The sequence below is a fragment of the Metopolophium dirhodum genome, chromosome 2, assembly GCF_019925205.1.
Source record: "Metopolophium dirhodum isolate CAU chromosome 2, ASM1992520v1, whole genome shotgun sequence".
In the NCBI taxonomy this organism is placed as follows: domain Eukaryota; kingdom Metazoa; phylum Arthropoda; class Insecta; order Hemiptera; family Aphididae; genus Metopolophium; species Metopolophium dirhodum.
Window position 1 is genome coordinate 16,142,163 of NC_083561.1, and position 21,869 is coordinate 16,164,031.

The 21,869-nt window shown below is 27.7% G+C and overlaps 2 protein-coding genes and 2 long non-coding RNA genes across 4 annotated transcripts; 1 reads left to right on the forward strand and 3 right to left on the reverse strand.

Moving 5' to 3' along the window:
• Positions 1-2,229: 2,229 nt before the first annotated feature.
• Positions 2,230-4,700, reverse strand: LOC132939045 (uncharacterized). Its single transcript, XM_061006042.1, has 6 exons — positions 4,553-4,700; positions 4,373-4,435; positions 4,237-4,278; positions 3,185-3,286; positions 2,806-3,102; positions 2,230-2,294 (listed from the first exon to the last, which is right to left on the reverse strand). Exons 1-5 carry the CDS (start codon positions 4,698-4,700, stop codon positions 2,807-2,809), a joined length of 651 nt encoding a protein of 216 aa, XP_060862025.1. The 3' UTR covers positions 2,230-2,294; position 2,806.
• Positions 4,701-5,194: 494 nt separating this feature from the next.
• Positions 5,195-6,765, forward strand: LOC132939046 (uncharacterized). The gene is made up of 3 exons (XR_009663947.1): positions 5,195-5,314; positions 6,129-6,361; positions 6,651-6,765. It is a non-coding gene; the product is annotated as an uncharacterized LOC132939046 (long non-coding RNA).
• LOC132939044 (uncharacterized) lies at positions 5,887-9,813 on the reverse strand. Its single transcript, XM_061006041.1, has 5 exons — positions 8,425-9,813; positions 7,006-7,165; positions 6,643-6,882; positions 6,442-6,550; positions 5,887-6,336 (listed from the first exon to the last, which is right to left on the reverse strand). Exons 1-5 carry the CDS (start codon positions 8,561-8,563, stop codon positions 6,133-6,135), a joined length of 852 nt encoding a protein of 283 aa, XP_060862024.1. The 5' UTR covers positions 8,564-9,813; the 3' UTR covers positions 5,887-6,132.
• A 6,770-nt stretch (positions 9,814-16,583) lies between these two features.
• LOC132938621 (uncharacterized) lies at positions 16,584-20,094 on the reverse strand. Its single transcript, XR_009663924.1, has 3 exons — positions 19,925-20,094; positions 19,736-19,842; positions 16,584-18,978 (listed from the first exon to the last, which is right to left on the reverse strand). It is a non-coding gene; the product is annotated as an uncharacterized LOC132938621 (long non-coding RNA).
• Positions 20,095-21,869: the final 1,775 nt, after the last annotated feature.

Here is a 21,869-nt window from a genome sequence, read left to right on the forward strand (position 1 = left end):
TTTCGCATATTTAATATGTAAGTAACAAAGTGTTGGTAACACCATAATGTTCAGTTGGTTATGGAAGCACGCCAAAAAGCCACCCGACAAATAACCACCCGACATAAGGCCACGACATAACGACAAAAAACCATTCGACAAAACACCATCACCAAAATCCGACAAAATGCCATCCGACAAAAAACCATCGTACCACACTACCAACTGTAAATTTGCGAATGAAAATCGAACACTATTGAATCGTCAAACAGCCACTCGACAAATAACCACCCGCCATAAAGCCACTTGATAACGACAAAAGGTAATTCGACAAAAAACCATCATACCACACTACCAACCGTATAAATACGGTAACATTGTCATAAAATATCGACAAAATATCACTTAAATTAATTATCAAAATTAATTAAGTTTTTGGCGCTTGATTTGAACCACTAATCAGATAATAGATATTAAAATTTAAATCTTATGGGCCATGGCATAACGTTTTAAAATTTCACATTTTCACGATTCACGGATAAATGACACAAGTCACGTCGTTAATAATTTTCTTCAGTACTTCAAAATTTTCAAGTTACAAGTTGCGAATTATTGTTGATGATTATTAAATAATGTTCGATATATTTCAACATTAACACCAACTAAATTATAAAAAAAAACGATAAATCGAAACGTTTAAAACCAGAAAGTAAGTACTTCTAAATTCTGAAAGGAGCGAAGAATGTAGCAATGATTTTCCGATGTGTTTAATACTATTTTTTTTTGTCTGTAAACACCTTTCAGGGGTGCAGTAATATCTATAAAAACTAATATCGCATCGATTAAAATACATTTTGTACTATATACTTTTCGGGTAGAAAGTGAATCTAGTTAGTATACTTTGGAGGGTAAAAAGTAAGACATTTTCAGTAATTTTCAAAGGGGATCGGGTTAAACAAAAAAAAAAAAATTATGAAAATTTAAATCTTTTAGTAATATATATTTTATTTTTTTGGTGTAACAGAAACTTGTAACAGTATATAAGTACTTTAAATTTCACCAAATGTTTATATGATCTTTATCCATACATCATAAAATTTTCAAAATATTTTGACTCTTAATGAGCTATTTGTAACAATCAGAAATTTACTTTCAATTATTGTTATTTACTATAGGTATATATTAATATATTAATGGTTTATTCAACTTGCCAGTAAATAAAAATATTATTAGTTGATATTATTAGATGATACCGTTATATTATCTGATAAAAATATAGGTCCTTAATACAAAAACCAAGTGTTATTATAAAAAAAGTAAAATACTCGTTTGACAACAACTTATTAGAGTTAAATATTTAAGTCAAAATATATTAGTTTTAATAATAACTCTAATGTTAATAACATTTAATTGATAATATAATAATTGAACAAAACCTTTGTCACAAAATATTTATAAAAAAAAAAAAAAAATTACAATAAAAAATAACATAACATAGGTATTACCTGAGTTAGGGCAATATGTTATACAGTTTTTATATAACTTAATTAGTAATTAATTACAATATTTAATATTTTAATGTAATTAAAATGTATTTTTAAGCTACATTATTTCATTTTATGAAACCTTAATATTCGTCAATTATTTTACATTTCTATATTATAGGTACTTATCAATAGATATAAAATTAATAAATAATCATGAGCTCAGAACTGTCGACTGATAAACAACTTACAACTAGATATAGAACTTCAAACCTTACGGCTTACAACAACTTTGAAGATATCAATAAATTAGTTATGATTGTACATTTGTACCTACAGTATAATTACACAAATAAATTTATATTTTATATATTACTTACACTTTTTGTTCATCAAAATATATTAGCATACTTATTTTTATTTAATACTATATAACATTGAATACATATAATTAATACAGTGTATTAGCTTAAAGAAAATCTTGGTCGCAAAATATTTAACTAAAAAAAAGATTAGAATCAAAAGTAAGAATTAATGTTACCTTAGCTACATTTGAGTTGTTAGGGTAGTGATTTACAGTTTTTATATAACTCAATAAGTAATTATCTACGATATTTAAAATTGTATAGAAACTATATTATACATATTTAATTTCATATCAAACTATCAAAGATTTAAATAATTAGTAATTATAGTTATAATTTATAATAACATATTATAATTATAGCTTATATTTTAATATATAATAAAAATAATGACAAAAAATAAAATTAATGAAAAACAAATCTATTTAATCATCATGGAATTCTCTGAACCTGGAAAAATCAATACCTGCAAAATAACAAAATATATACATATATATATATGTATATTCAATCTTATGAATACATACTAAATAAAAAATAATATTATAACAATCTTTTTTGAATTTAAACATGCAGGTAATATCAATATTATAAATTTGATTTATTTTGAAAAATATGCGTTTGTATTATAGTATTCGTTCAAATAAAAATGTCAGTCCCTAAAATGGAAAGTGAAATATATTATTATTATAAGTGAGTTTTAAGTACCTTTTAAGTTTGCAATAATATATTTTATATTTTACTAATGTTATTGTTATTTACAAACTACTGTGGAAATTAATTTTACTATATAATATATTTGAAATTATGTTTAATGCTTAAGTATTAAGGTAGTACTTATTTTTTAAGTTTCATCATAATATTCAAACAACATAATATGTATGTTTACTATTTTGTTTATTATCGGCATCTACTTTATGTATATTTTCTATTATTAAATTATTAGGTACCATCCATACCTTATTGTTGTTACCTACTTTAAAATATTTGTACGATTAATGTGGTTTCGATGTTACAAATAGGGCAACGGTTGTGGATTAAATTGCCCAAGCAATCTCTACACAAGCATTTGTGTCCACAAGGAATGCATGCGTGGCTGTTGACATTGCTTAAACAAATAACGCAGCAATCGGCGGGTCTTGGTTCAACTCCATTGATATCGAGAGGAACATGAGGGATGTTTTCCCTGTCTTGAGCCCTCCTCTGTTCCTCAATTTCCACCATAGCAATGAACACCGGATCATCATCCTCTGCTAATACAAAATCAGGTTCATCTAGATTATAATAAAATACAGGTACTTAAAAAATAGGTTAGTAAATAAATAACATTTAAATTAATAATTATGGTATGGTTACCGTTAAAAATATTTAATGCATTATCCTGTTCTTCTGCCATCTCCCTTATGCGATTTTGTTGTTGTAAAATCAATTCTCTTAATTCATTTTGTCTATCAAAACCTAATGCAAAATTGAGTTTAATCTATATTTGCTTATAAAACATCTAATTTATAAAAAAAAATCATTAGGTAATGGTAAAAATAAAATTCCACATGAAACTAAATCTCTTTAAACCAAACATTTAATAAAACTAATAACTATACCTACATAATAATAATATAATAATGACTTCAATACATAATATTAGAGAGACTATAAGTATAAAATTAGCAACCGTTTATGAACACTTATGTCTTTATACCTACAGTTTTTATGTTAATAATACTAATTTGGATAGATGCAATTTGTGTGGGTAATTAGGTTACCAGTGAAGTATTTTTTAATTATATTTTTTATTTTATTATTTAAGTAACATCTGCCATCCAAAACATTTAATACAACAAATTAATATACAATGCTCGTAATAGGAATAGGTAGGCATTTGACGTATTTTCACGGGGGGGCCATGTGCATATTTGAGCAATTCTTAGCATATTTGTGAATATTTCGCATTTTTTTTTTAGTGCACTTAGAATGGTCGGAAAAATTTTATTTGAATAACATTCAAAAATATTTATTAAAATAAATTCGGTTTGGGTAGATAGTATAGGCACAAATAGCGCTTGAGATTTGGTGAGGCTGAAGCTTGAAAAGTCCTACTATTATAATATTAAAGAAGCTTAAAAAAAATCTAGAAAATATTTCGGAGGGCTGTTCAAATTGATGGTGGTAGCTTGGCCTCCAAATTCCTTCTTCCTATTTGTGCGTTTAGCAGCAGTAAAACTAATTTGTCACCTAGATTCTAGGTTGTACAATGAAATGAAAATCACAAGATAGGTACCTATGTGGTTGGTTTTATATTTGAACACCAAGTCTTTTTATTCCTATAGTTCACAATTGAACATATATTTGTAAGTACTTAAATGGTATTATTTTGAGTTCAAATATTTTAAATTTGATAAAAATCAAACCTCCAACAACGTTGTCTTCCACATTTAGAGTAGGAATTTGTTCTGAAATGTTATTTAAACAAAATAATAATTAGATAATTGCATATTGTCATTGTGAACATTGCACTGTGAATATTTTAGTTATTTTTTTATTAACCTTCAATAGTTTCCACGATTTGGGGTGGAACAATTCCTACGTTCCCCACTCCACGCCTTCGTTCTAGAAATACAATTTTTTAATGTAAATATTGTATGTTAAGCAAAATGATTTCTTTTATTTACAGTCACTTGAAGATAACTAATTATTTTTTATTTATTTTAAATGTATATTTCATACCTGCATCATAAGCCAAATGCCCAGTGTAGAGGAGAAATTCTTTAACAGAAATCCTGCCCTGGGCCAACCGTTCAGTGGCTTCGCTGATTTTTTTATCGATTTGAACATAAGCTCGACGCCGGGCTCTTAGAGTTGGTCTGCTTTGCATCCTTTCATATCTTGTGCCATATTCTTGTTCAATTTTGACTAATGTTTCTATTGATATTATTCATTGAAGTATTATAATTTATTGCATTAGTTAGAAACTAGAGTGGATGAAGAGTATGTATATGACTTCCAACTGGTTTGGAAAAATATTCAACAATTAAGGAAGAATAAAGTACATTATTCAACATAATCATAATATTTTAAAAAACAGTGTGGTTATTGTCAATTGCATCTACCAGATAAGTTATATAAAAAGTTTAAAGTTACAAAAATTTACCAAGACTTTTTAAAAACTAACGTATTTATAAAAACAAATACATTTTTTAGATTGAAAATATTTTTTTGGAGTAATCAAAATAATGATTATACATATAAAATATTAAAATATAACTTTTATTAATGTAAATATGTTGATTTCATTATTTTAGTGATATTAAATTTAACTTACTGGTAAAATGCCAAATACCAGGACGTGGACTATTCATGATAGTGTTTAAATGGCGGTGAAATATCTCCTGGTCGTTGTTAGTTCTCCTTGGCATGCCATGTACACAAAAGGTTTCCGGTCCAACCCCTAATGTTAATTAATATTATTATGGATAAAGACTACTTAAGGTAGGGTTATAAACTTTGTTTAATTTTTGTAATTTTGTTAAAAAAAAATCTGTAACTGGTTTGACTGAATATGAACACTTAAACTTACAGAAAAAACAAAGTTACGATTTATTTTTATTGAATTACTTATGATTTAACTTTTAAAATTAGATACTTAGTAATCTCAATATATTCATTAATTTATAAGGGTTCATTAAAAGAATAAATTGTGACTAAATAGATATTAAAACTCAATTTTTATCATAATTTATTATTGAAATATGAAAATTGAAATGTTTACTATCTGTAAAATATATGTCTATTATAAAAATTGAATTTTGAAATTCTATTCGTAAGTGTAAAATGTAACTAATTATCTTAATAATCTCATATGTACTACCTATTTAAACAGTTTTAATTATTAAACAAATTTTAAAAATAAAATTATAGGTAAGTAAAACTAATTCTTTTAGAATAACTCACGTTCCATCCACTGATTTCTAAAATATGAAATGTATCTTTCTGCAACCTCAGTATTTGGAGAAAGCCTTGCCTCGTTGACCACCACTTCGAAGCCTTCAATTATCATGTTTGCCGGCAAAAGTGCAAGAGCTTTTGACATACGAAACATAGTATGCAGTGCATTGTCAGTCCTGTATACTTGTCTCCGTATGCCAAAGTCTCTTGCATTCTTTTCGAGTGCCTATTTATATAAAATAAAGTGTTTAAGAAACTTGTTTTAATTTTAATATTATTTAATCATTAAACTGCACAATTCCACAAATCAAAGTATCTAAATTTTATCTTACAGAATTAAAATTGTTACATTTTTTAGGAAATCATACTTGGGCCATATGGAACCAGCATTTCTGTAATCTGACTCCGGAAAAAACGTTGGTCAACGCATTGCTCAACCCTACTTCGTAGTCAGTGACAATGTTACTTGCACTAATCCCCGGAACACAAGTCTTAATATGGTCCAATACACTTGTGTACGCCATTTGAGTTTTTCGGGTCATTAATGCGTATGCAACGGGAAATGCCTGTTAAAATAAATAAAATAGTTAGGTATTTAGTTTATAAAAAATTGGTATAATGTATTAAAATATAGCATTAGGTATATGTATTAACGTTTAAACAAAGTTTACCTGGTCCATGTACATGGCCATAATTATCAACAGTTGTTCTGTTTGTGGAACAAGGGGCCTGCTTTTAAATGTGGCATCTATATGAAGTTCTCGAGCAGAAGTCAATAGGCTAAAAATTGTTTAAATTAAGATACATGTTGAATATACCGAGGAGTAGATTTATATTCTAACATTGTGTTCTTGATAGTTAAAATTAATTACTTTTCCAGGGATGGAGATATGAAAACGACTGCTGATCCAGCGTCAGGAGGACCCATGACGAACCCTCTGAACATTTCTCGTCCATTAGCAGTTTTGAATAAATGAACGTATCGAGCATCTACCAGATTACCTGCGTATTCCATAAGATCTCGTGGTATTTGTGGTTGTGCTGCAGCTCTAGTTCTCTCCATAGTTCTCAAAAGAGAAGTATACCCTAGGTGATGTTCTAACCCTTGTGTTCTAAACAGTTGATGTGTAAGATAAAAAAAAAAACAATAAATATGTGCAACATTTTTTTAAAAGTAAAAGTACTGCTTCTGCCACTTCATAATTGTTAAACGAAAAGACAAAATTACTACCTACCTTGATGTCTCTTCTTCATAAATCACCCGAAGTGGAGTACATTCTTCCACGCACCTTCGTAAAATACTCTGCTTTAAAGTCACTAGGGCTAAATAGTTCATGTCAGGGCCATGTGTAGTGTGAGTACGTTTCTCATACAATAAATTTTCCACGATGAGACCTTTAAGAAATTGGTAATACAGCTATTTGTAAGTCAATGTGCAAGACTTTTCCACAGAAATTATCATATTTATTACATTAGAAACCTATTTTAATAATTACAATTGGTGAGTGTATTTACTATTTAAATTAGGTGCCTGTAGACTCTTTCATTTTTTTCAAATTGAATTTATTAAAACCAACTATTTTAATGTAAATTAAATTATTTAAAAAAAATATTACATTACAATTATCATATATAGGTAGTACTAAATATTCCTAGTGTATTTTTCAACTCCAGAGAGTGAAACAGATACCTAGATATTGGCTATTACACTGCAGTCCTTTTAAAATAACAAAATAATATGCTGAATACTCGTAGGCGTAAATAGTGTTTGAAATTTAGGGGGGGCTGTAGATCAGGTCTCTACTTATAAACTCTTATGATACTTTTGAATTATAGTAGTGAAATCATTAGTTTTTGGGGGCTACAGAAATTTCAAGGGGGGCGAAGCACCTCCAGACCCTCCCCCCCTATTTGCGCCTATGTAAATACTCTAACCTCCTAATTCAAGTTGTGAACTTGATTTCGTCCTAGTTCATTAAAATAATTACCAGTTGCAGGACAGTCTGTTTTAAAAATGTAGAACGGTTCTAGTACATTTAACTTTGTAAAAATATCCATTGCTAACGTGGACAATTTTACTATTTGAAATGAAGCCTTCAGTCGTGACGAATTCCATTATATAAATATTAACATCAATATTTAAATTTTACGTCATTATTTATTTAAAATATCAATTGTATGAAATTGTCAACGGATAGGAAACGAGTAAAAAAACGTGTCCTAAATAAGATTATCACCTCGGTAAAATATTTTTTTGACTTTTTTTCTAGTGTGGGACTTTTTTTACCAGGACTTTTACCGGGACTTTTTTTTTCCGATTACCAAAATATTAACATTATCAGTTTAGTATTCATATTATATAACTTATTTTATCAATATCTTGATTTTATTGTATAGATTTGTACAAAATTACAAAATACGCGGATTTTAAGAAAACTGTCAACCATTTTTAAAAAAGTGACTTAAGGTGACTTAATGAAACAAGGGGACTTTCAGACTTAATAAAAAAATTACTTTTAGTTGAAAAAATGACTTAGTGGCTATAGTTACAATCATTATAAAAAAAAAGGTGGATAAGTGGATGAATAATAATTTATTACCTATCTAATTCACTAAAAAAATGTTTTAAATATAATAAAATTTAGCATAAATACCGGTTGCAGAACAGTCTGTTTGTATACATTGCAATGATTTAGAATTTGTTCTTGTACATTTTATTTTGTAAAAATACCCATTGTTACAATGTACAATTTTACTGTTTGATCTATAGCCTTCAGTCGTGACGAATTCCATTATATAATTATTAAGTAGCTAATTTGAATTTAAATTAATTTAAATTTTTAAATATTATAGTGAATGGAGAGAAAACAAGAATAAAAATGAATAGGTCAATTCGGTTAAAACCTTAGAACACATAAACGTGAAATGACTAGATCTTAATCGCAAAGCTTGGTAAATTATATTTTTATATAATTATATATACAGTGGAACTTCTATAAGTGGAATTTTCGATAATTCCAAAGAATCCCATGCCCCCCGCATTTCAATGTTGGAACATATTACAATATGTGCGATTAATTTTCTAGATAATTAGAATTTCTCGATAAGTCTAAGTCATTTGTGTTGAATTTTGGCTTATAAGTTGAATTGTTTGATATACTGAAATACAATATATTATTATATAGTTCGTATGTAAAATTATGTAGGTACATACTTATTATAATAACGATACCTATTAGTAATCAAAAATCGATTAATTTTATCAATCTTTACGTAATACTTAAGAGACCGGATATACGGGTAGTGATTATAAATTTAACCTAGCCTAAATTTAAGAGGAACCTTGTATTAAATTTTCAAAGTTTTTGACCGATCAAAATCTTTTTTATCGATAATTACAGAAGAAAACAATTGATTAAAAATGTCAATATAGTTTAAAAATTATACTATTATGTAGGCAGTGGCGGCCATCCTAGAGTAGAGGTGTCTAGATGTGCTATTTATTAATTTAAAAAAAAAAATTAAGGAAAACCTGGGATTTTCACGCTAAATCGGTTTTCGACAAAATCGATTTTGGTTTTTGGTGTAACTTTAAAACAAATGACCGTTGATATATGAAATTATTTAAATAAATTAGCATTTTCTATAAACGATAAAATTTTGATTTGTTTCGACCCGTTTACGGACATTTTCAGTTTCAATTTTTTTTAGTTTTTATTTCTATGAATGTCAATAATATTTAATTTGTCGGGTAAAAAATCTTGAAAATTTAATACAAGACTCCTAATATATTGTTACAATGAAATTTGAATAATATTAAAAATCCAGTCACAATTTTTTTTATAAGGATTTAAAGTTCAAATGTTTATATATATGAAAAATATTTTGAGCTAGAAATTGATAAAAAAATTTTCTATTTATATTTAAGATTTGAAAATGTAATACAAGATTCCTCATAAGTTGGTCTACCTATGTAAAATGCTAAAAGAAACATTAGGTACAAGTTATAAATATCTTTACGATTATTTGTTTTTAATTTACAATAAAATACTGGTTTTTGTGAAAACTTTTTTCTCTAGTTTTTTAAAAAGTACTGAACATTTTTAATTACCTATTACTAATTTACTTCTCAAAGTACCTACCAGCTAGATTTAGTTTCCTACCAGAAAAAATATTGAAGTTGATAATCAATGGTATTAGCTATTTACCATTATTATTACAGTGAAACCAGGATTTTTTTTAGGGGGGTGTTTTTTTCTTGTAATAAAATTTGACTTGTGAAGGATTTTACACTTACTATATACAATGTAGCCACAAATTGTTTTTATAAATTTCAATATGCGTTTAACCTCCAAATATTTATTTAAAATAAATTGTTTTACTTTTTTCATAAATAATTATAATGCAAAATGGTAAATGGACATTTCCCTCCCGGACTGTTTTCGGTCTAGTAGAACATTTCCTCCTTATATATTTTTGATGTGGACATTTTCCACCCATTTTTTTTTAAAGTTTATTATTGACTAATAATATTAATTTTAATAATACAATATTATTTATTATTTAATAATATGAAGTATTATTTTTATTTTTTTTAAATAAAATATTATTAGTCAATAATAAACTTTAAAAAAAAATGGGTGGAAAATGTCCACATCAAAAATACCTATATGGGAGGAAATGTCATACTATATCGAAAACAATCGGGGGTAAATGTCCACGATTCAATGCAAATAGTAGGTAAACAATAGTATTCATATCAGTCTAATGCGACGATTCTTTCTAGCCATATTGTCTATAACTTCTCCAACAGATACTTCCAAGTCACGGTGAATGTTCAGTATAATATTATGTTAACCCATTAAGTCGTTTTTCACTTATTATATTCCTCAAATATGTTTTCAACCACCTAAGGGTCGAAAATGATCTTACACTAGTTGCAGTAGTAACTGGTAAAGAAGCTAACATAATTAAAAGTCTTAAAGACTTAATATCTTTAAGACTAAAAGTCTTATATTAAAGAATATAATATGTTTTCATAGCAAGTTAGAACATTTTGTATAGGTTTGGTTGTTATTTGTTCTTTCCATAATGCAAATTTTTTTCCAAAGTAGAATAGTCATCACTCATCAGCTTTAATGTCAACTACGTAGTTTTCAAAAGTGCTTTGAAAAATTCATCACTATTATCTTTATTTTTTATTCGTTGACTCCTAAAACTGCACACTCACGATAAAATACAGACCAAAACCGCACACTTTCAATAGGTTAAAACCACATAAAAATTTAAAATTGTTGTATCCAAAAACCGTATACTTATGATTTTAACTCCAAAAAGGTCTTTACAATACCTACTTTATAATGTATATTATGTACAATATTATACAAACAAGATTTAAACAAGTGCTCCTAAAAATAAATATAATTTAATTAAAAATCTAAAATATTACTATTATGTATTTACTAATTTGTTTTTTTGTTTTAAAACGTGTAAGCATGATTATTGTATAGTATCTTTTTATCTTTTAGCACACAAAATAGTGTGTGATCTTAACCCACTATAACTTATAAGTTTAGTTATACCATGACCGATAAAGTGTGGGGTTTTTGTCTATCGACATTTTTAGTTTTTGTGGTCGAAATCAAAAGTGTGCGGTTTTTGCATGCAACCCTTTTATTTAACAAAGTAAATTACTCAGAATTGATTTGTGTGCTATTTGTCTGCCATTCAATTGTTGATTAAAACTATCCAAAAAAGGAATAAATAAAGGGTCTCTATAGTATGAGTTAGCCTAGTCTGTTATCGCATTTGTTCTATGCTCTTGATTGTTTGCTAACTAGGGACTTTTATATTGATATCAAACTTTTCAGATTTTTTTAATACCTCATTATATAAGTATATTTTTAAATCGTTTTTCTGATAACATTTAGTACATTTTGTTTACTTTTTGTTACAATTGGCCAAGGTGGGGGGTGTTTTAACGAAATTATTTATTTAACCAATTAGTCATTTAATTATGTAAGAATATACATTACGGGATCATAACATTTTCGTTCAAAAAGTTTTTTTAACGAATTGATTTTGTGTCATTTTTCTGAGGCAAATTTAAAAACTATTTTATTGTCACATTTTTATAAAGTGTAGAAACTATTATTTAAATAAGAGCGTGCATTTTTATGGTTGGAATGGCACACAAGTTGTTCAACAGCTGGATATATAAAAGTTATTATTTTTTTTTTAAATATAATTTAGGTACATGCTATTAATATAATTATTTAAATGTATTCTATTTATTAATTATTAACAATTTTAATTTTTTTTATTTGGTATTTTATAGGTATTAAGGATATTGCTAAATGCGTAACACAAAATCCATTATCGAGTACATCTATATTATACTTACTCAATGACGAAGAATTCTATAAACCTATTACCACAAAGATACTTTTTAAACTTTGCTTTGATTACCTTGGTATTTTCATTCTAATAATAGCGTAGTATACTGTTATACTTATTATTTTAAACGTGTCTATACTATACTGTTATACCGAGACAAACCACAAGCGTAGGTATAGCTTATTGTGAATCAGGGTGATCCTACCTTTGTAGTTGGTGGGCCAATTTACACTTTCACTTTTGTTTCACAAAAAACACTGGCGGAAGCCAAAAGAAAAAAATTTTATTATTTTTTATATTTTATTTTATTACTAAGATATTATATAATGCACAAATTATTAAATTACAGATTAATATTATAACATATAGATAATTATGACGATTATGTAACTTATATTTATAAATTTAGATACCTAATTAATGCGATAATCGGCATTGATTTATAGAAACCAATTTTTCTTTGAACATCTTGATACACGATTTTAAAGAAGAGTTGTGAATACGGTTTTTTGATTTAGACTTTATTTAGGGTGTTGGTGCCGGTCATTTATTAAGGAGTAAAATTTAGGCAATTCAATTCACATGTTGTATCGACCTCACGCGGAATATGCATGCATGTGAGAACTATGTAAATCAATATTAGTGTGACTGTGTGAGTGAGCTTTAATTACACGCTCAGATAAAGATATTTACGCACATACATGCACAAGTCAGTGGTATACTTTGATGGCTATAAATTATTGTCGAAGCATTATTTTGATGAACAAAAATGCTTTTACAGGAAAAACTCTCATGCTTCGTTGATACGTCGGATTTTGGTAATTTTTTTTTTTTATCTGAAAGATGAGAAGTTTTTGCTGGTAAAAGCTCGAATATTTATTTTACTTTAAATAATAGAAGAAAAATACGTTTGAAAAATAACAAATATTGCGCATTATTCAAATGCATATTCCAGCTTCTATAATTACAATTGTCAACATCAGGCTTTGATCCGACCTACAAAATGTTCTGTACTTTTAAATAAAAAAAAAAAATTAACGAAATCCGACTATTCTACAAGGCGTGGAGAGTGTTTCCTGTAAGACATGTTTTTGTACCAAAAAACGCACCGGCTCCAACCCCATAAATTCATATGGCAATAAATGCCGATTCTCAAATATACTTCCAAATAATGAAAAAATATCAAGAGAAAGATTCCTAGATACAAATATGGAATTTTATTGGATAATGTCTTAATTTTTTCATGGATCATTATTGTATAGGTATGGTTGTAATTCAAATTTATTCTAAAATGAATCTAAAAAATATAAGTACTGCCGGTACTGGATTATAATTAATGACGCCTCAGACCGTTCTAAATTTAACTCACTATTAATTTGGTAAAAAAAATTACACACTTCATTATATCTGAGATAATAATTTTTTTATAATGAACTTGGTAAAAACGTATATAGTCTTTGTACCAGTATCACTAATTCTAATTTACCAAGTAAGTCAGGTCGATAATGACGATAATGTGTATTTAAATCAAAATATAATATGCTCATGCAAACTTTTGTAAAATTATTTAAAAATTAAATATTTAGGTGTAAACGTGTAATATGTAAAATATCTTAAATTAAAAGGCTATATAAAATTAGTAGCAAATAAAAAATTAAGTAAAATAATTTGTGATTTCAAAAGTTTTACTTGTATCTTACAATTTAAGAAATTTGGACAAGTATACTATCAATTATCAAGCGTTAAAAGTTTTACCTATAATTAATTATGTAGATGCGAAACAACTATAGGTTCGTTAAAATAAAATATTAAAATTTATTCCAAAAAAGCGGGTAAGTAGTTGTTGCTCTGCTGTAGCGCCTGTAGGTACAGTGGGTCACTCGTCACTGTAATGAATAGTATTAAATTTGAATTCAATGATATAATATCATTGTATACAAAAAACGATTCTGAGCGGAGACGGTTTGTTAGTTTAGGATATATTATATTATATATATATATTATTATTACTTATTATTAATAACGTTTACCTATACTAATATAAAATAACTAAAATCATTATTCTTGGTCATTTATTATGTAATTTCGTCCAAATTTGAACTTAAAATATCTATAAAAAATAATTGTATATATTATAATATAATATATATTTTTAGATTATTTAGTTACAGATTTAACTAATTATGTGCAACCTTATTTTAAATATTCAAATCTTAGTTATAAAAGTTGAACATTTCATACATTTTTTACTACAAAATAATTTGTACATTTCAAATTTGATAAATGTTGTCAACATTTGAATTTTAGATGATTATAAAAAAAAAAACGTGCCTATGTATTTTTAATAGTTTTCAACTGCTATTGTAATTTGTAACAATATGTCAGGAGCCTTGTATTACATTTTCAATCTTTTTGACCCAACAAATAACATTTTATCGACATTTATAGAAAAAAAAAACTAAAAAAATAATTTGCAAATTTACCTGATTTTTACGTATTTTGTCGAAACTCAACTTAAATGTATAAAAAAAAAAATGAATGAATTTTTTATATTTTGTAACTGCTATTGGAACAATATATTAGGAGCATTATATTACATTTTCAAGCTTACTTATCGACATCAATTTTAAAAAAACTAATAATATTCGAAAATTTTGTTAGAAATTTAGGATACATATTACAATAATTATTAGAAGTGGTAACTGGTAAGTTGTCATATTGTTGGAGAATCCATGAATCCATCACTATTAGAATAAAGATTATTACATTCTCATTCTGCTCCTCAAACCAAATTATAGTGTTTCCTATTTAGCTATAGACAGCAGTTAAATCTACCTACAGTTTACTGTCACTAGTAAAATCCAAATGTACAAATGCAAATGTCTCCATGCATTAACCAAATCCCCGTCCTATGTCTCAAATTAAAAATAACACTTAATAAACAATACTCTTAATCAATTTTATTCTAACAATTAGGTGTAGGTCAACAGTTCAAAACGTTACCCAAAAATTTGTAAAAAACTTTAAGCTTTTATTAACTTTTTTTTTTTAAAAATAATATTATGGCTTTATTAGAATATTATATGTATATTATCATTGATTATAAATAGTAGTGTGTACAAATAGCAATAGTTGTGGGAGGAAAAGACAAACTAAGTTTAAGGAATGGCGGCATGGTAGGAAGTCAAGACTTCAAGTCTTGTAAGTACCTACTTGCCTACCTTTTTTCATAATTATTTCAAATTTTGCGCCAGACACTTAATTCATTTTGATAATAGATAATTCATTTAGGTGGCTTTTTGTCGATATAAATTTGTCGGTTATCTAACATTATTGTACACAAATATACGGTTGGTAGTGTGGTACGATGTTTTTTTGTCGGGTGGTATTTTGTCGGATTTTGGTGATGGTGTTTTGTCGAATGGTTTTTTGTCGTTATCATGTGGTTTTATGTCGGGTGGTTATTTGTCGGGTGGCTTTTTGACGATTCATTAGTGTACGATTTTCATTCGCAAATTTACGGTTGGTAGTGTGATACGGTGGTTTTTTGTCGGATTTTGGTGATGGTGTTTTGTCGAATGGTTTTTTGTCGTTATCATGTGGTTTTATGTCGGGTGGTTATTTGTCGGGTGGCTTTTCGAGGTGTAACCGTTGGTTATATGTATAATATATTATATTATCTATAGTGCCCAGGTTCAGTCTGTCTTCACACTATCAATGTCCACCAATCAACACGGGGCTAGGACAGTTTTCCCGATTTTGATAACAGCGAGATATCATCAAAATCAAATTTCGGGAGATCGGTTATGCCAACCTTAGAAACATAAATTTCCCGCATAAAAATATTTTTAGTTTTACCTAACCAGCGTTTCCCACATAAAAATACAAAAATCTTAATTTAAAATAGCTAAAAACCTAACTACCACTTATCAATTATAACTACAGGTTATCAATATCCGAATTTAAAAAAAACAAATATTGGAGCTACCCATTACCCACCAAAGTTACACATTAAAACCTTGAATGCTCAAAAACTTAAAATAGTTTGTTCATGACACATCTAGTGAATCTTTGTAACACAGAATTCATAATAATTTTGATTATTCTTGATTAACTTTTGATAAAATATTACATGATTGAGTGACTTACATTTCCAATAACAATACGATGCGACATATGTTGAAGAATATTGGTGTATTGCTATTAATTTTATGTTCCACAACAGTTATTTGTTTTAAATGCAGTTTCAAAAACTTACATATGTCCATACATACATAAGCTCCTCAAACATTTCCTAAATTTTGTTTTAAGCTTATTCAATATTATCAAAGTAAGGCGTTAGCCACCCCAAATGCTATTTGCGCCCATGCATACATATTAGTATCAATTGTAAATTCATCATAATATATAAACAGTATAAGACTTAAAAATTGCATTTACTTGTCTAAATTCTATATATATTTTATGTATAAGGTACATAGTTACATAAGATACAAACATAAGTAATGTGTAAATTATAAAACTAAGATTTTATATATGTACTAAAAAAAATTATATAGCTAAAATTTAAAATATAAATATAATATTCGTCTAAGTTTATCAATAAATAGAAACAAAAAAAAATACATTCAAATATACATTAAATAGACAAATATAACTTAAGAAGTATGAAGTGAAGAATACACTGTTGAGTACTGTAGAGATGTGACAAGTTGTCTTTAATTAACTGATTCGTTTTTTTCAAATAAATGAACTGGTTCAGACAGTACAGTGAATCATTTGATCATAAGAATCATAATTTATTTATTCGTGACCACCACTGACGAGTTTATTTAATTGAATCATTAGTCTAATGCGAGTTTGTTCTTTTCATAATTATACAAAATTAATTAAATGAATACAAAATAATTTATTATAAGAATCTAAATAATAAATAGTATACAAGAAGTCACCATTTCTATTTTTTGGTTTTTATACATCAAATTTGACTTAAATAATATAAAATTAGTTTATTGACACATTAAAAACACAGTAAATAAAAATCATCTACATCTTATATGGAGTTAAGTAAAAAGAAATAATAATTAATATTAGTCCCAATTATCTACACACCAAGTATCTATTTAGTTAAATTTTTTATTTATTTTAAACTAACAAACCATGTTTAGTAATCAAAGGTCAGGTATTTATCAATAGAGTAATATGGTTTGAAACTGGCTGGACAGTGATGTACTGATGTGATATGATATTTAATCTTTTAGTCGGGTAAATATTTAAACATAAATTCAATCAACCAACCAGGGAAATTTTATTTTAGTACATTGAAAATGAAAATTTGTTTCTTAAATTACATTTTAACCGTTTCTTATTCTATTTTATTGTATCTTTTAATAAGAAAAATTTCAATCCCCTAAAGAAGAATTCAATTACAGTAAAAATATTAACTTCAAAAAATACAAAATTGTTTGTTTGTTTTTTCAATATTTTATTTGTAATATCTATTTATTAGATTTTGTAATTTGTAATTTAGTTTTATAATATAGGAATTTTTTGTATATCAAGTGTCAGAAATAGCGTGGATTTTTGTGAACGAGACATCTAGAATCTACATATATTTTATTGTAATGATATGCTCACACACCATTATAATAAACTAAAATTTTACAGATTAATAAACAACAGCCAGACTGTCGCTTGTAGAAATCGGTCGCATCAAATAAAACCATTGACAACGACAACTAATAATTCGACACGCACTCATAACAATATTACGTAGGATGTGTGTGACCTTATTTTATGCTGACGCCAAAGAATAATCTAGTTCCCAGGCCCACAATAAGTTAGTGACAAAGCCACCCTCCACTCTCTGGTCAGCATCCTCGCGTCCGTCCCTTAAACCAGTGCATGAGCACCAACCACCGAAGTAACAACCTCTCAAGTACCAAAGAAACCGATTTCAACGAGCGACAACTGGACTTCTTATGCAAACAATAATCAGTGCGTTCGTTAATTCAATTTGTGTATCTGAAGTAGTACTTTATTTTATCTAAAACCTAAAACTCTTACAATATTGTCTACGAACAACTGCGAATCAGGTAAGACATATGATATAATATTTTATGTTGATTGCAGTCAATACGTTCTATGTGCTTTTTTCCATAAAATCATATTGTACGGTGTATTTGATATAATTCTCGAATATACGATCTCGAGAACCCTCTGAACATCTGGAGGAAGGTAATAGCGTAATTTTTACAATTCTAACTTTTACTATTTTAATATAACTATCGGCAGGAGCCGTATTTATATATTTATTTATATGTTATCTTATTCTACGTTATTACACTATTATAATCTATTTTTCATTTTTTATATATATAATATATAATATTAGGGCCTTGTCCTTGAGTATAGGTAGGTGCAACGTTTTAATGTCATTAATTATTATTAAGGTGTTAATATTAATAAGGCAGAATTTAAATCTCTACTCATGGCACCCAATTTATTTAGTTGTGCCTTAACCACAGTGGCACAGGTCACGGATTACAGAATAACATAATATTATTATATATAAATAAATACACCGGCATATATCCGGAAACGGTATTTCCAACTCTATGTGGTATAGCTTAATGACGTTCTTTCAAGGGTGAACACAGAAGTTGAAGCTAGATGCCTATTTTGGTCATTACTCGTAAACCGCCATGTGGAACTGTTAGTGGAAACAGTTTTTTCAGAAGAAGTTTTTCCAAACAGAATAATCTCCTACATGGCTTGGGTACATGCATACACCAGTTACTGTATCTTGCTTACTAAAATTGGAAAAAAAAACAACTATATTAATTAAATTATTTTGAAAATAGTATTCATTTAATGGCTCAATATCATATAAAAAATCAATGAAGGTAAAATAGTAACCAATCAACATTATTCATAGTCCCAACACATAGTGTATCCCAATATATAATATAGCAAACATCCTTGTGTTATAGTTGTGAACCTATAGTGTATACTTGTATTATTTATTATTATCTATGCCTTATGGAGAAAAATAAAAAATAACAATATAGGTAAACATGTAAACTTTTTAATATTATGAATAATTAGTAACTCCATCATCATTAACCATTACTATAAAATTTAACACTAAGGACCATAGTCAATGCTTAAGAATAAGTATTGCTTAAGTAAATGTTGGTAATTTAAAAACTAAAAAAGTTGTGATATAAAAAAACAGGTTAGGTTAGCAGCTATAGTAACTAAAAGCAATGCTTGATGCAGGTCTCGACGATCCTTAGTTTAAGTAACACTATTTCTTTTCTTAGGCTAAAGTCTCGTATGAATCTCGTTTAAGTCATAAGTAGGTACAGCTTAAGCAATACCTATTTTTAAGCATCAGCTATGATAATGGCCCTAAACATTTACAAAATATCAGATATTAAATCCACATCTGACTGCAACTTTGTAAGATAAATAATTATCATTTTAATGTATCTGTTAAGTTGTTTCAGATGTATCACCACCAATAAGTAATACATTATAGGAATTTTAATACTATACAGAACATACATGATTTGAGTTATGAAGGTTTGAATGTGATTGTTGTAACTTGTAAATGGCATATTAAGTTTAACTTGGATTTGCAATGATTTTAATTCTTTGTAGATACATTTGACCTAGAAATAATACACTGTCGTATAACATAAAATTTAAAGAATAGGCAAGCAGATTAGTAGCCAAAATGTATGTACGACTTACGAAAATTTAAGGTGAACTGTTTAAATTTGTAATTTGTAACAGCACAGTGCACACGATAGTGAATAATAAACATATTGTATAAAAGGTAAAAAATGTAAAAAAATTAAATAATTAATAAATTAAATAAAAATTAACAAAATATTAACGAATAATTATTATTTACATTTGAATTGAACATAACCTCAATTATTGTTTGCTGACATTTGAAGTGGTAACCATCTACAACCTGAACAATGGTTACACATGTTAATAATTCATTATCATAATTTAAAATCTATGATTATTTGATAAAGCAAATTTAGTATGGTTTTTTGGTTTTTTTTATGGTTTTTGTAAGCTCTCTATTTAACAACTGGAAAATTCGTTACACCAACCATTTAAATGGAATCTCCATAATATTCTCCATCGACAAACTTTAGATTTCACCATTTCTCGTTCTCCTATGTGGGATTAATCTCATCCACAAACAGACGACCACAATAGTTCTGAATAGAGTACATACGTAATAGCTAATATTATATTATATATCTGTCATTTACTAATTCTCAATACGTTTATACCTATTGTCCAGCGTTAGTAAATTTCAGGACATGTCATATTAAAGTACATATTATAATTTATGACAAAATACATTTAGTTATAATCATTTTCGAGACGTATAATACGTCATAAACTTTGATGATTGAGTTCATCAATTATATAAACAATTGTTCATGTTTAACACTAAATAGATTTATTATCGATGTGATTATATGAATAGGTAACTACTTCTAGGAAAACTACTGACATAGAAAGTTGTATGTTACCGGCGTAATTACCAAATGCGAACTAACGTATAAATATGTAATAGTTTTTAAAGTTCAATAAATCTATAAGTTGTAGCTGATGACGTTTTCATAAGCTAATATTATACTTTTAAGTTCCCAAACGTTTCGGTTTAGGCCCTTCTAAAACGTAATCCCGGAGTCCCCCCCCCCCTAGTTGTATTTTGGAAAAGATTTAGTTTTTGTACGACGTTTCTGAAACTCGATATTTGTATAGTTTGGAGGTCGGTGATCAAATTCGGTTTCAGGTGTCGAGACCATAGGAGCCGTTTTTCTCCGTCTTTTGGGGCTTCGGAAATTTAAAATTTGCGTTTTTCGGGGTTTCCGGTACGGACACTTAGATTTCGGGAGCGGTGAGCCTTTTTTCGTAGTCGGACGTTATAGAAGACTTTGCGCCGTATCGATGGATACCAAGATCGAGGTTATCCCACTTTTGGTTCGGGAGTTATGATTTTTCAAGTGTTTTTTGTACTTAAAAAATTACGTAGTTACGTGTATTTTGGATTTTAGGTTTTCGTTTGATCAGTACGAAACTCGAGATTCCTGTCTTTTGGTGTACGAGGATTTAAAAAGGCTCTATGGTTGAAGTACGTGCGACCATTATTTCGCCCGTAATCGGAGAAGCAAAAAGTTGAAAAACGCAATATGTGATTATTCGTATAACCAGACGTTTCCTTATGGTATACGTATGTATGACGTTTTAAGTAATAATTGTTTTGAACTTTTTTTCACATTTATTCTAGTAGGCGTGTTGCTTATTATTTATTAATGTAAATCGATAGGCATATAAGAATAAAATATTAAAACCTATAAAATAATAGGTCAATTAACTCTAATATAATATTTGAGGTAACAAGTAACAACACAAAATTGGATGTACATCAAAAAAATTAGCTCCTTTAATATGGGTCGTATCGTTTTGAAATCTTTGAGGTACAATGCAGTGACATCTCTAGATCAAATTTCTGTTCTCGAAAAAGCCAAGTCTCGTATTTAAGTTTGAGAAATTGGTAAAACTAAATTTCCCGCTAATTTTTTTTTTAAAAAATTCAAATTTTGATCACAACATTTACCCCCTTAATAGTAGAGTTAATAAACTTTTAAAAACTGGTAACTGGTCT

What these genes read in the sequence shown, in the direction of transcription:
- LOC132939044 (XM_061006041.1), bottom strand. Translation starts at nt 8,563, where the DNA reads ATGGAATTCGTCACGACTGAAGGCTATAGATCAAACAGTAAAATTGTA. An exon ending in AACAGACTGTTCTGCAACCG is followed by an intron (nt 7,166 to 8,424) that starts GTATTTATGCTA and finishes AATTTCTTAAAG; the next exon opens with GTCTCATCGTGGAAAATTTA. An exon ending in TATGAAGAAGAGACATCAAG is followed by an intron (nt 6,883 to 7,005) that starts GTAGGTAGTAAT and finishes TCAACTGTTTAG; the next exon opens with AACACAAGGGTTAGAACATC.
- LOC132939045 (XM_061006042.1), bottom strand. Translation starts at nt 4,700, where the DNA reads ATGCAAAGCAGACCAACTCTAAGAGCCCGGCGTCGAGCTTATGTTCAA. An exon ending in AATCGTGGAAACTATTGAAG is followed by an intron (nt 4,279 to 4,372) that starts GTTAATAAAAAA and finishes ATAACATTTCAG; the next exon opens with AACAAATTCCTACTCTAAAT. An exon ending in TGCATTAAATATTTTTAACG is followed by an intron (nt 3,103 to 3,184) that starts GTAACCATACCA and finishes ATTATAATCTAG; the next exon opens with ATGAACCTGATTTTGTATTA.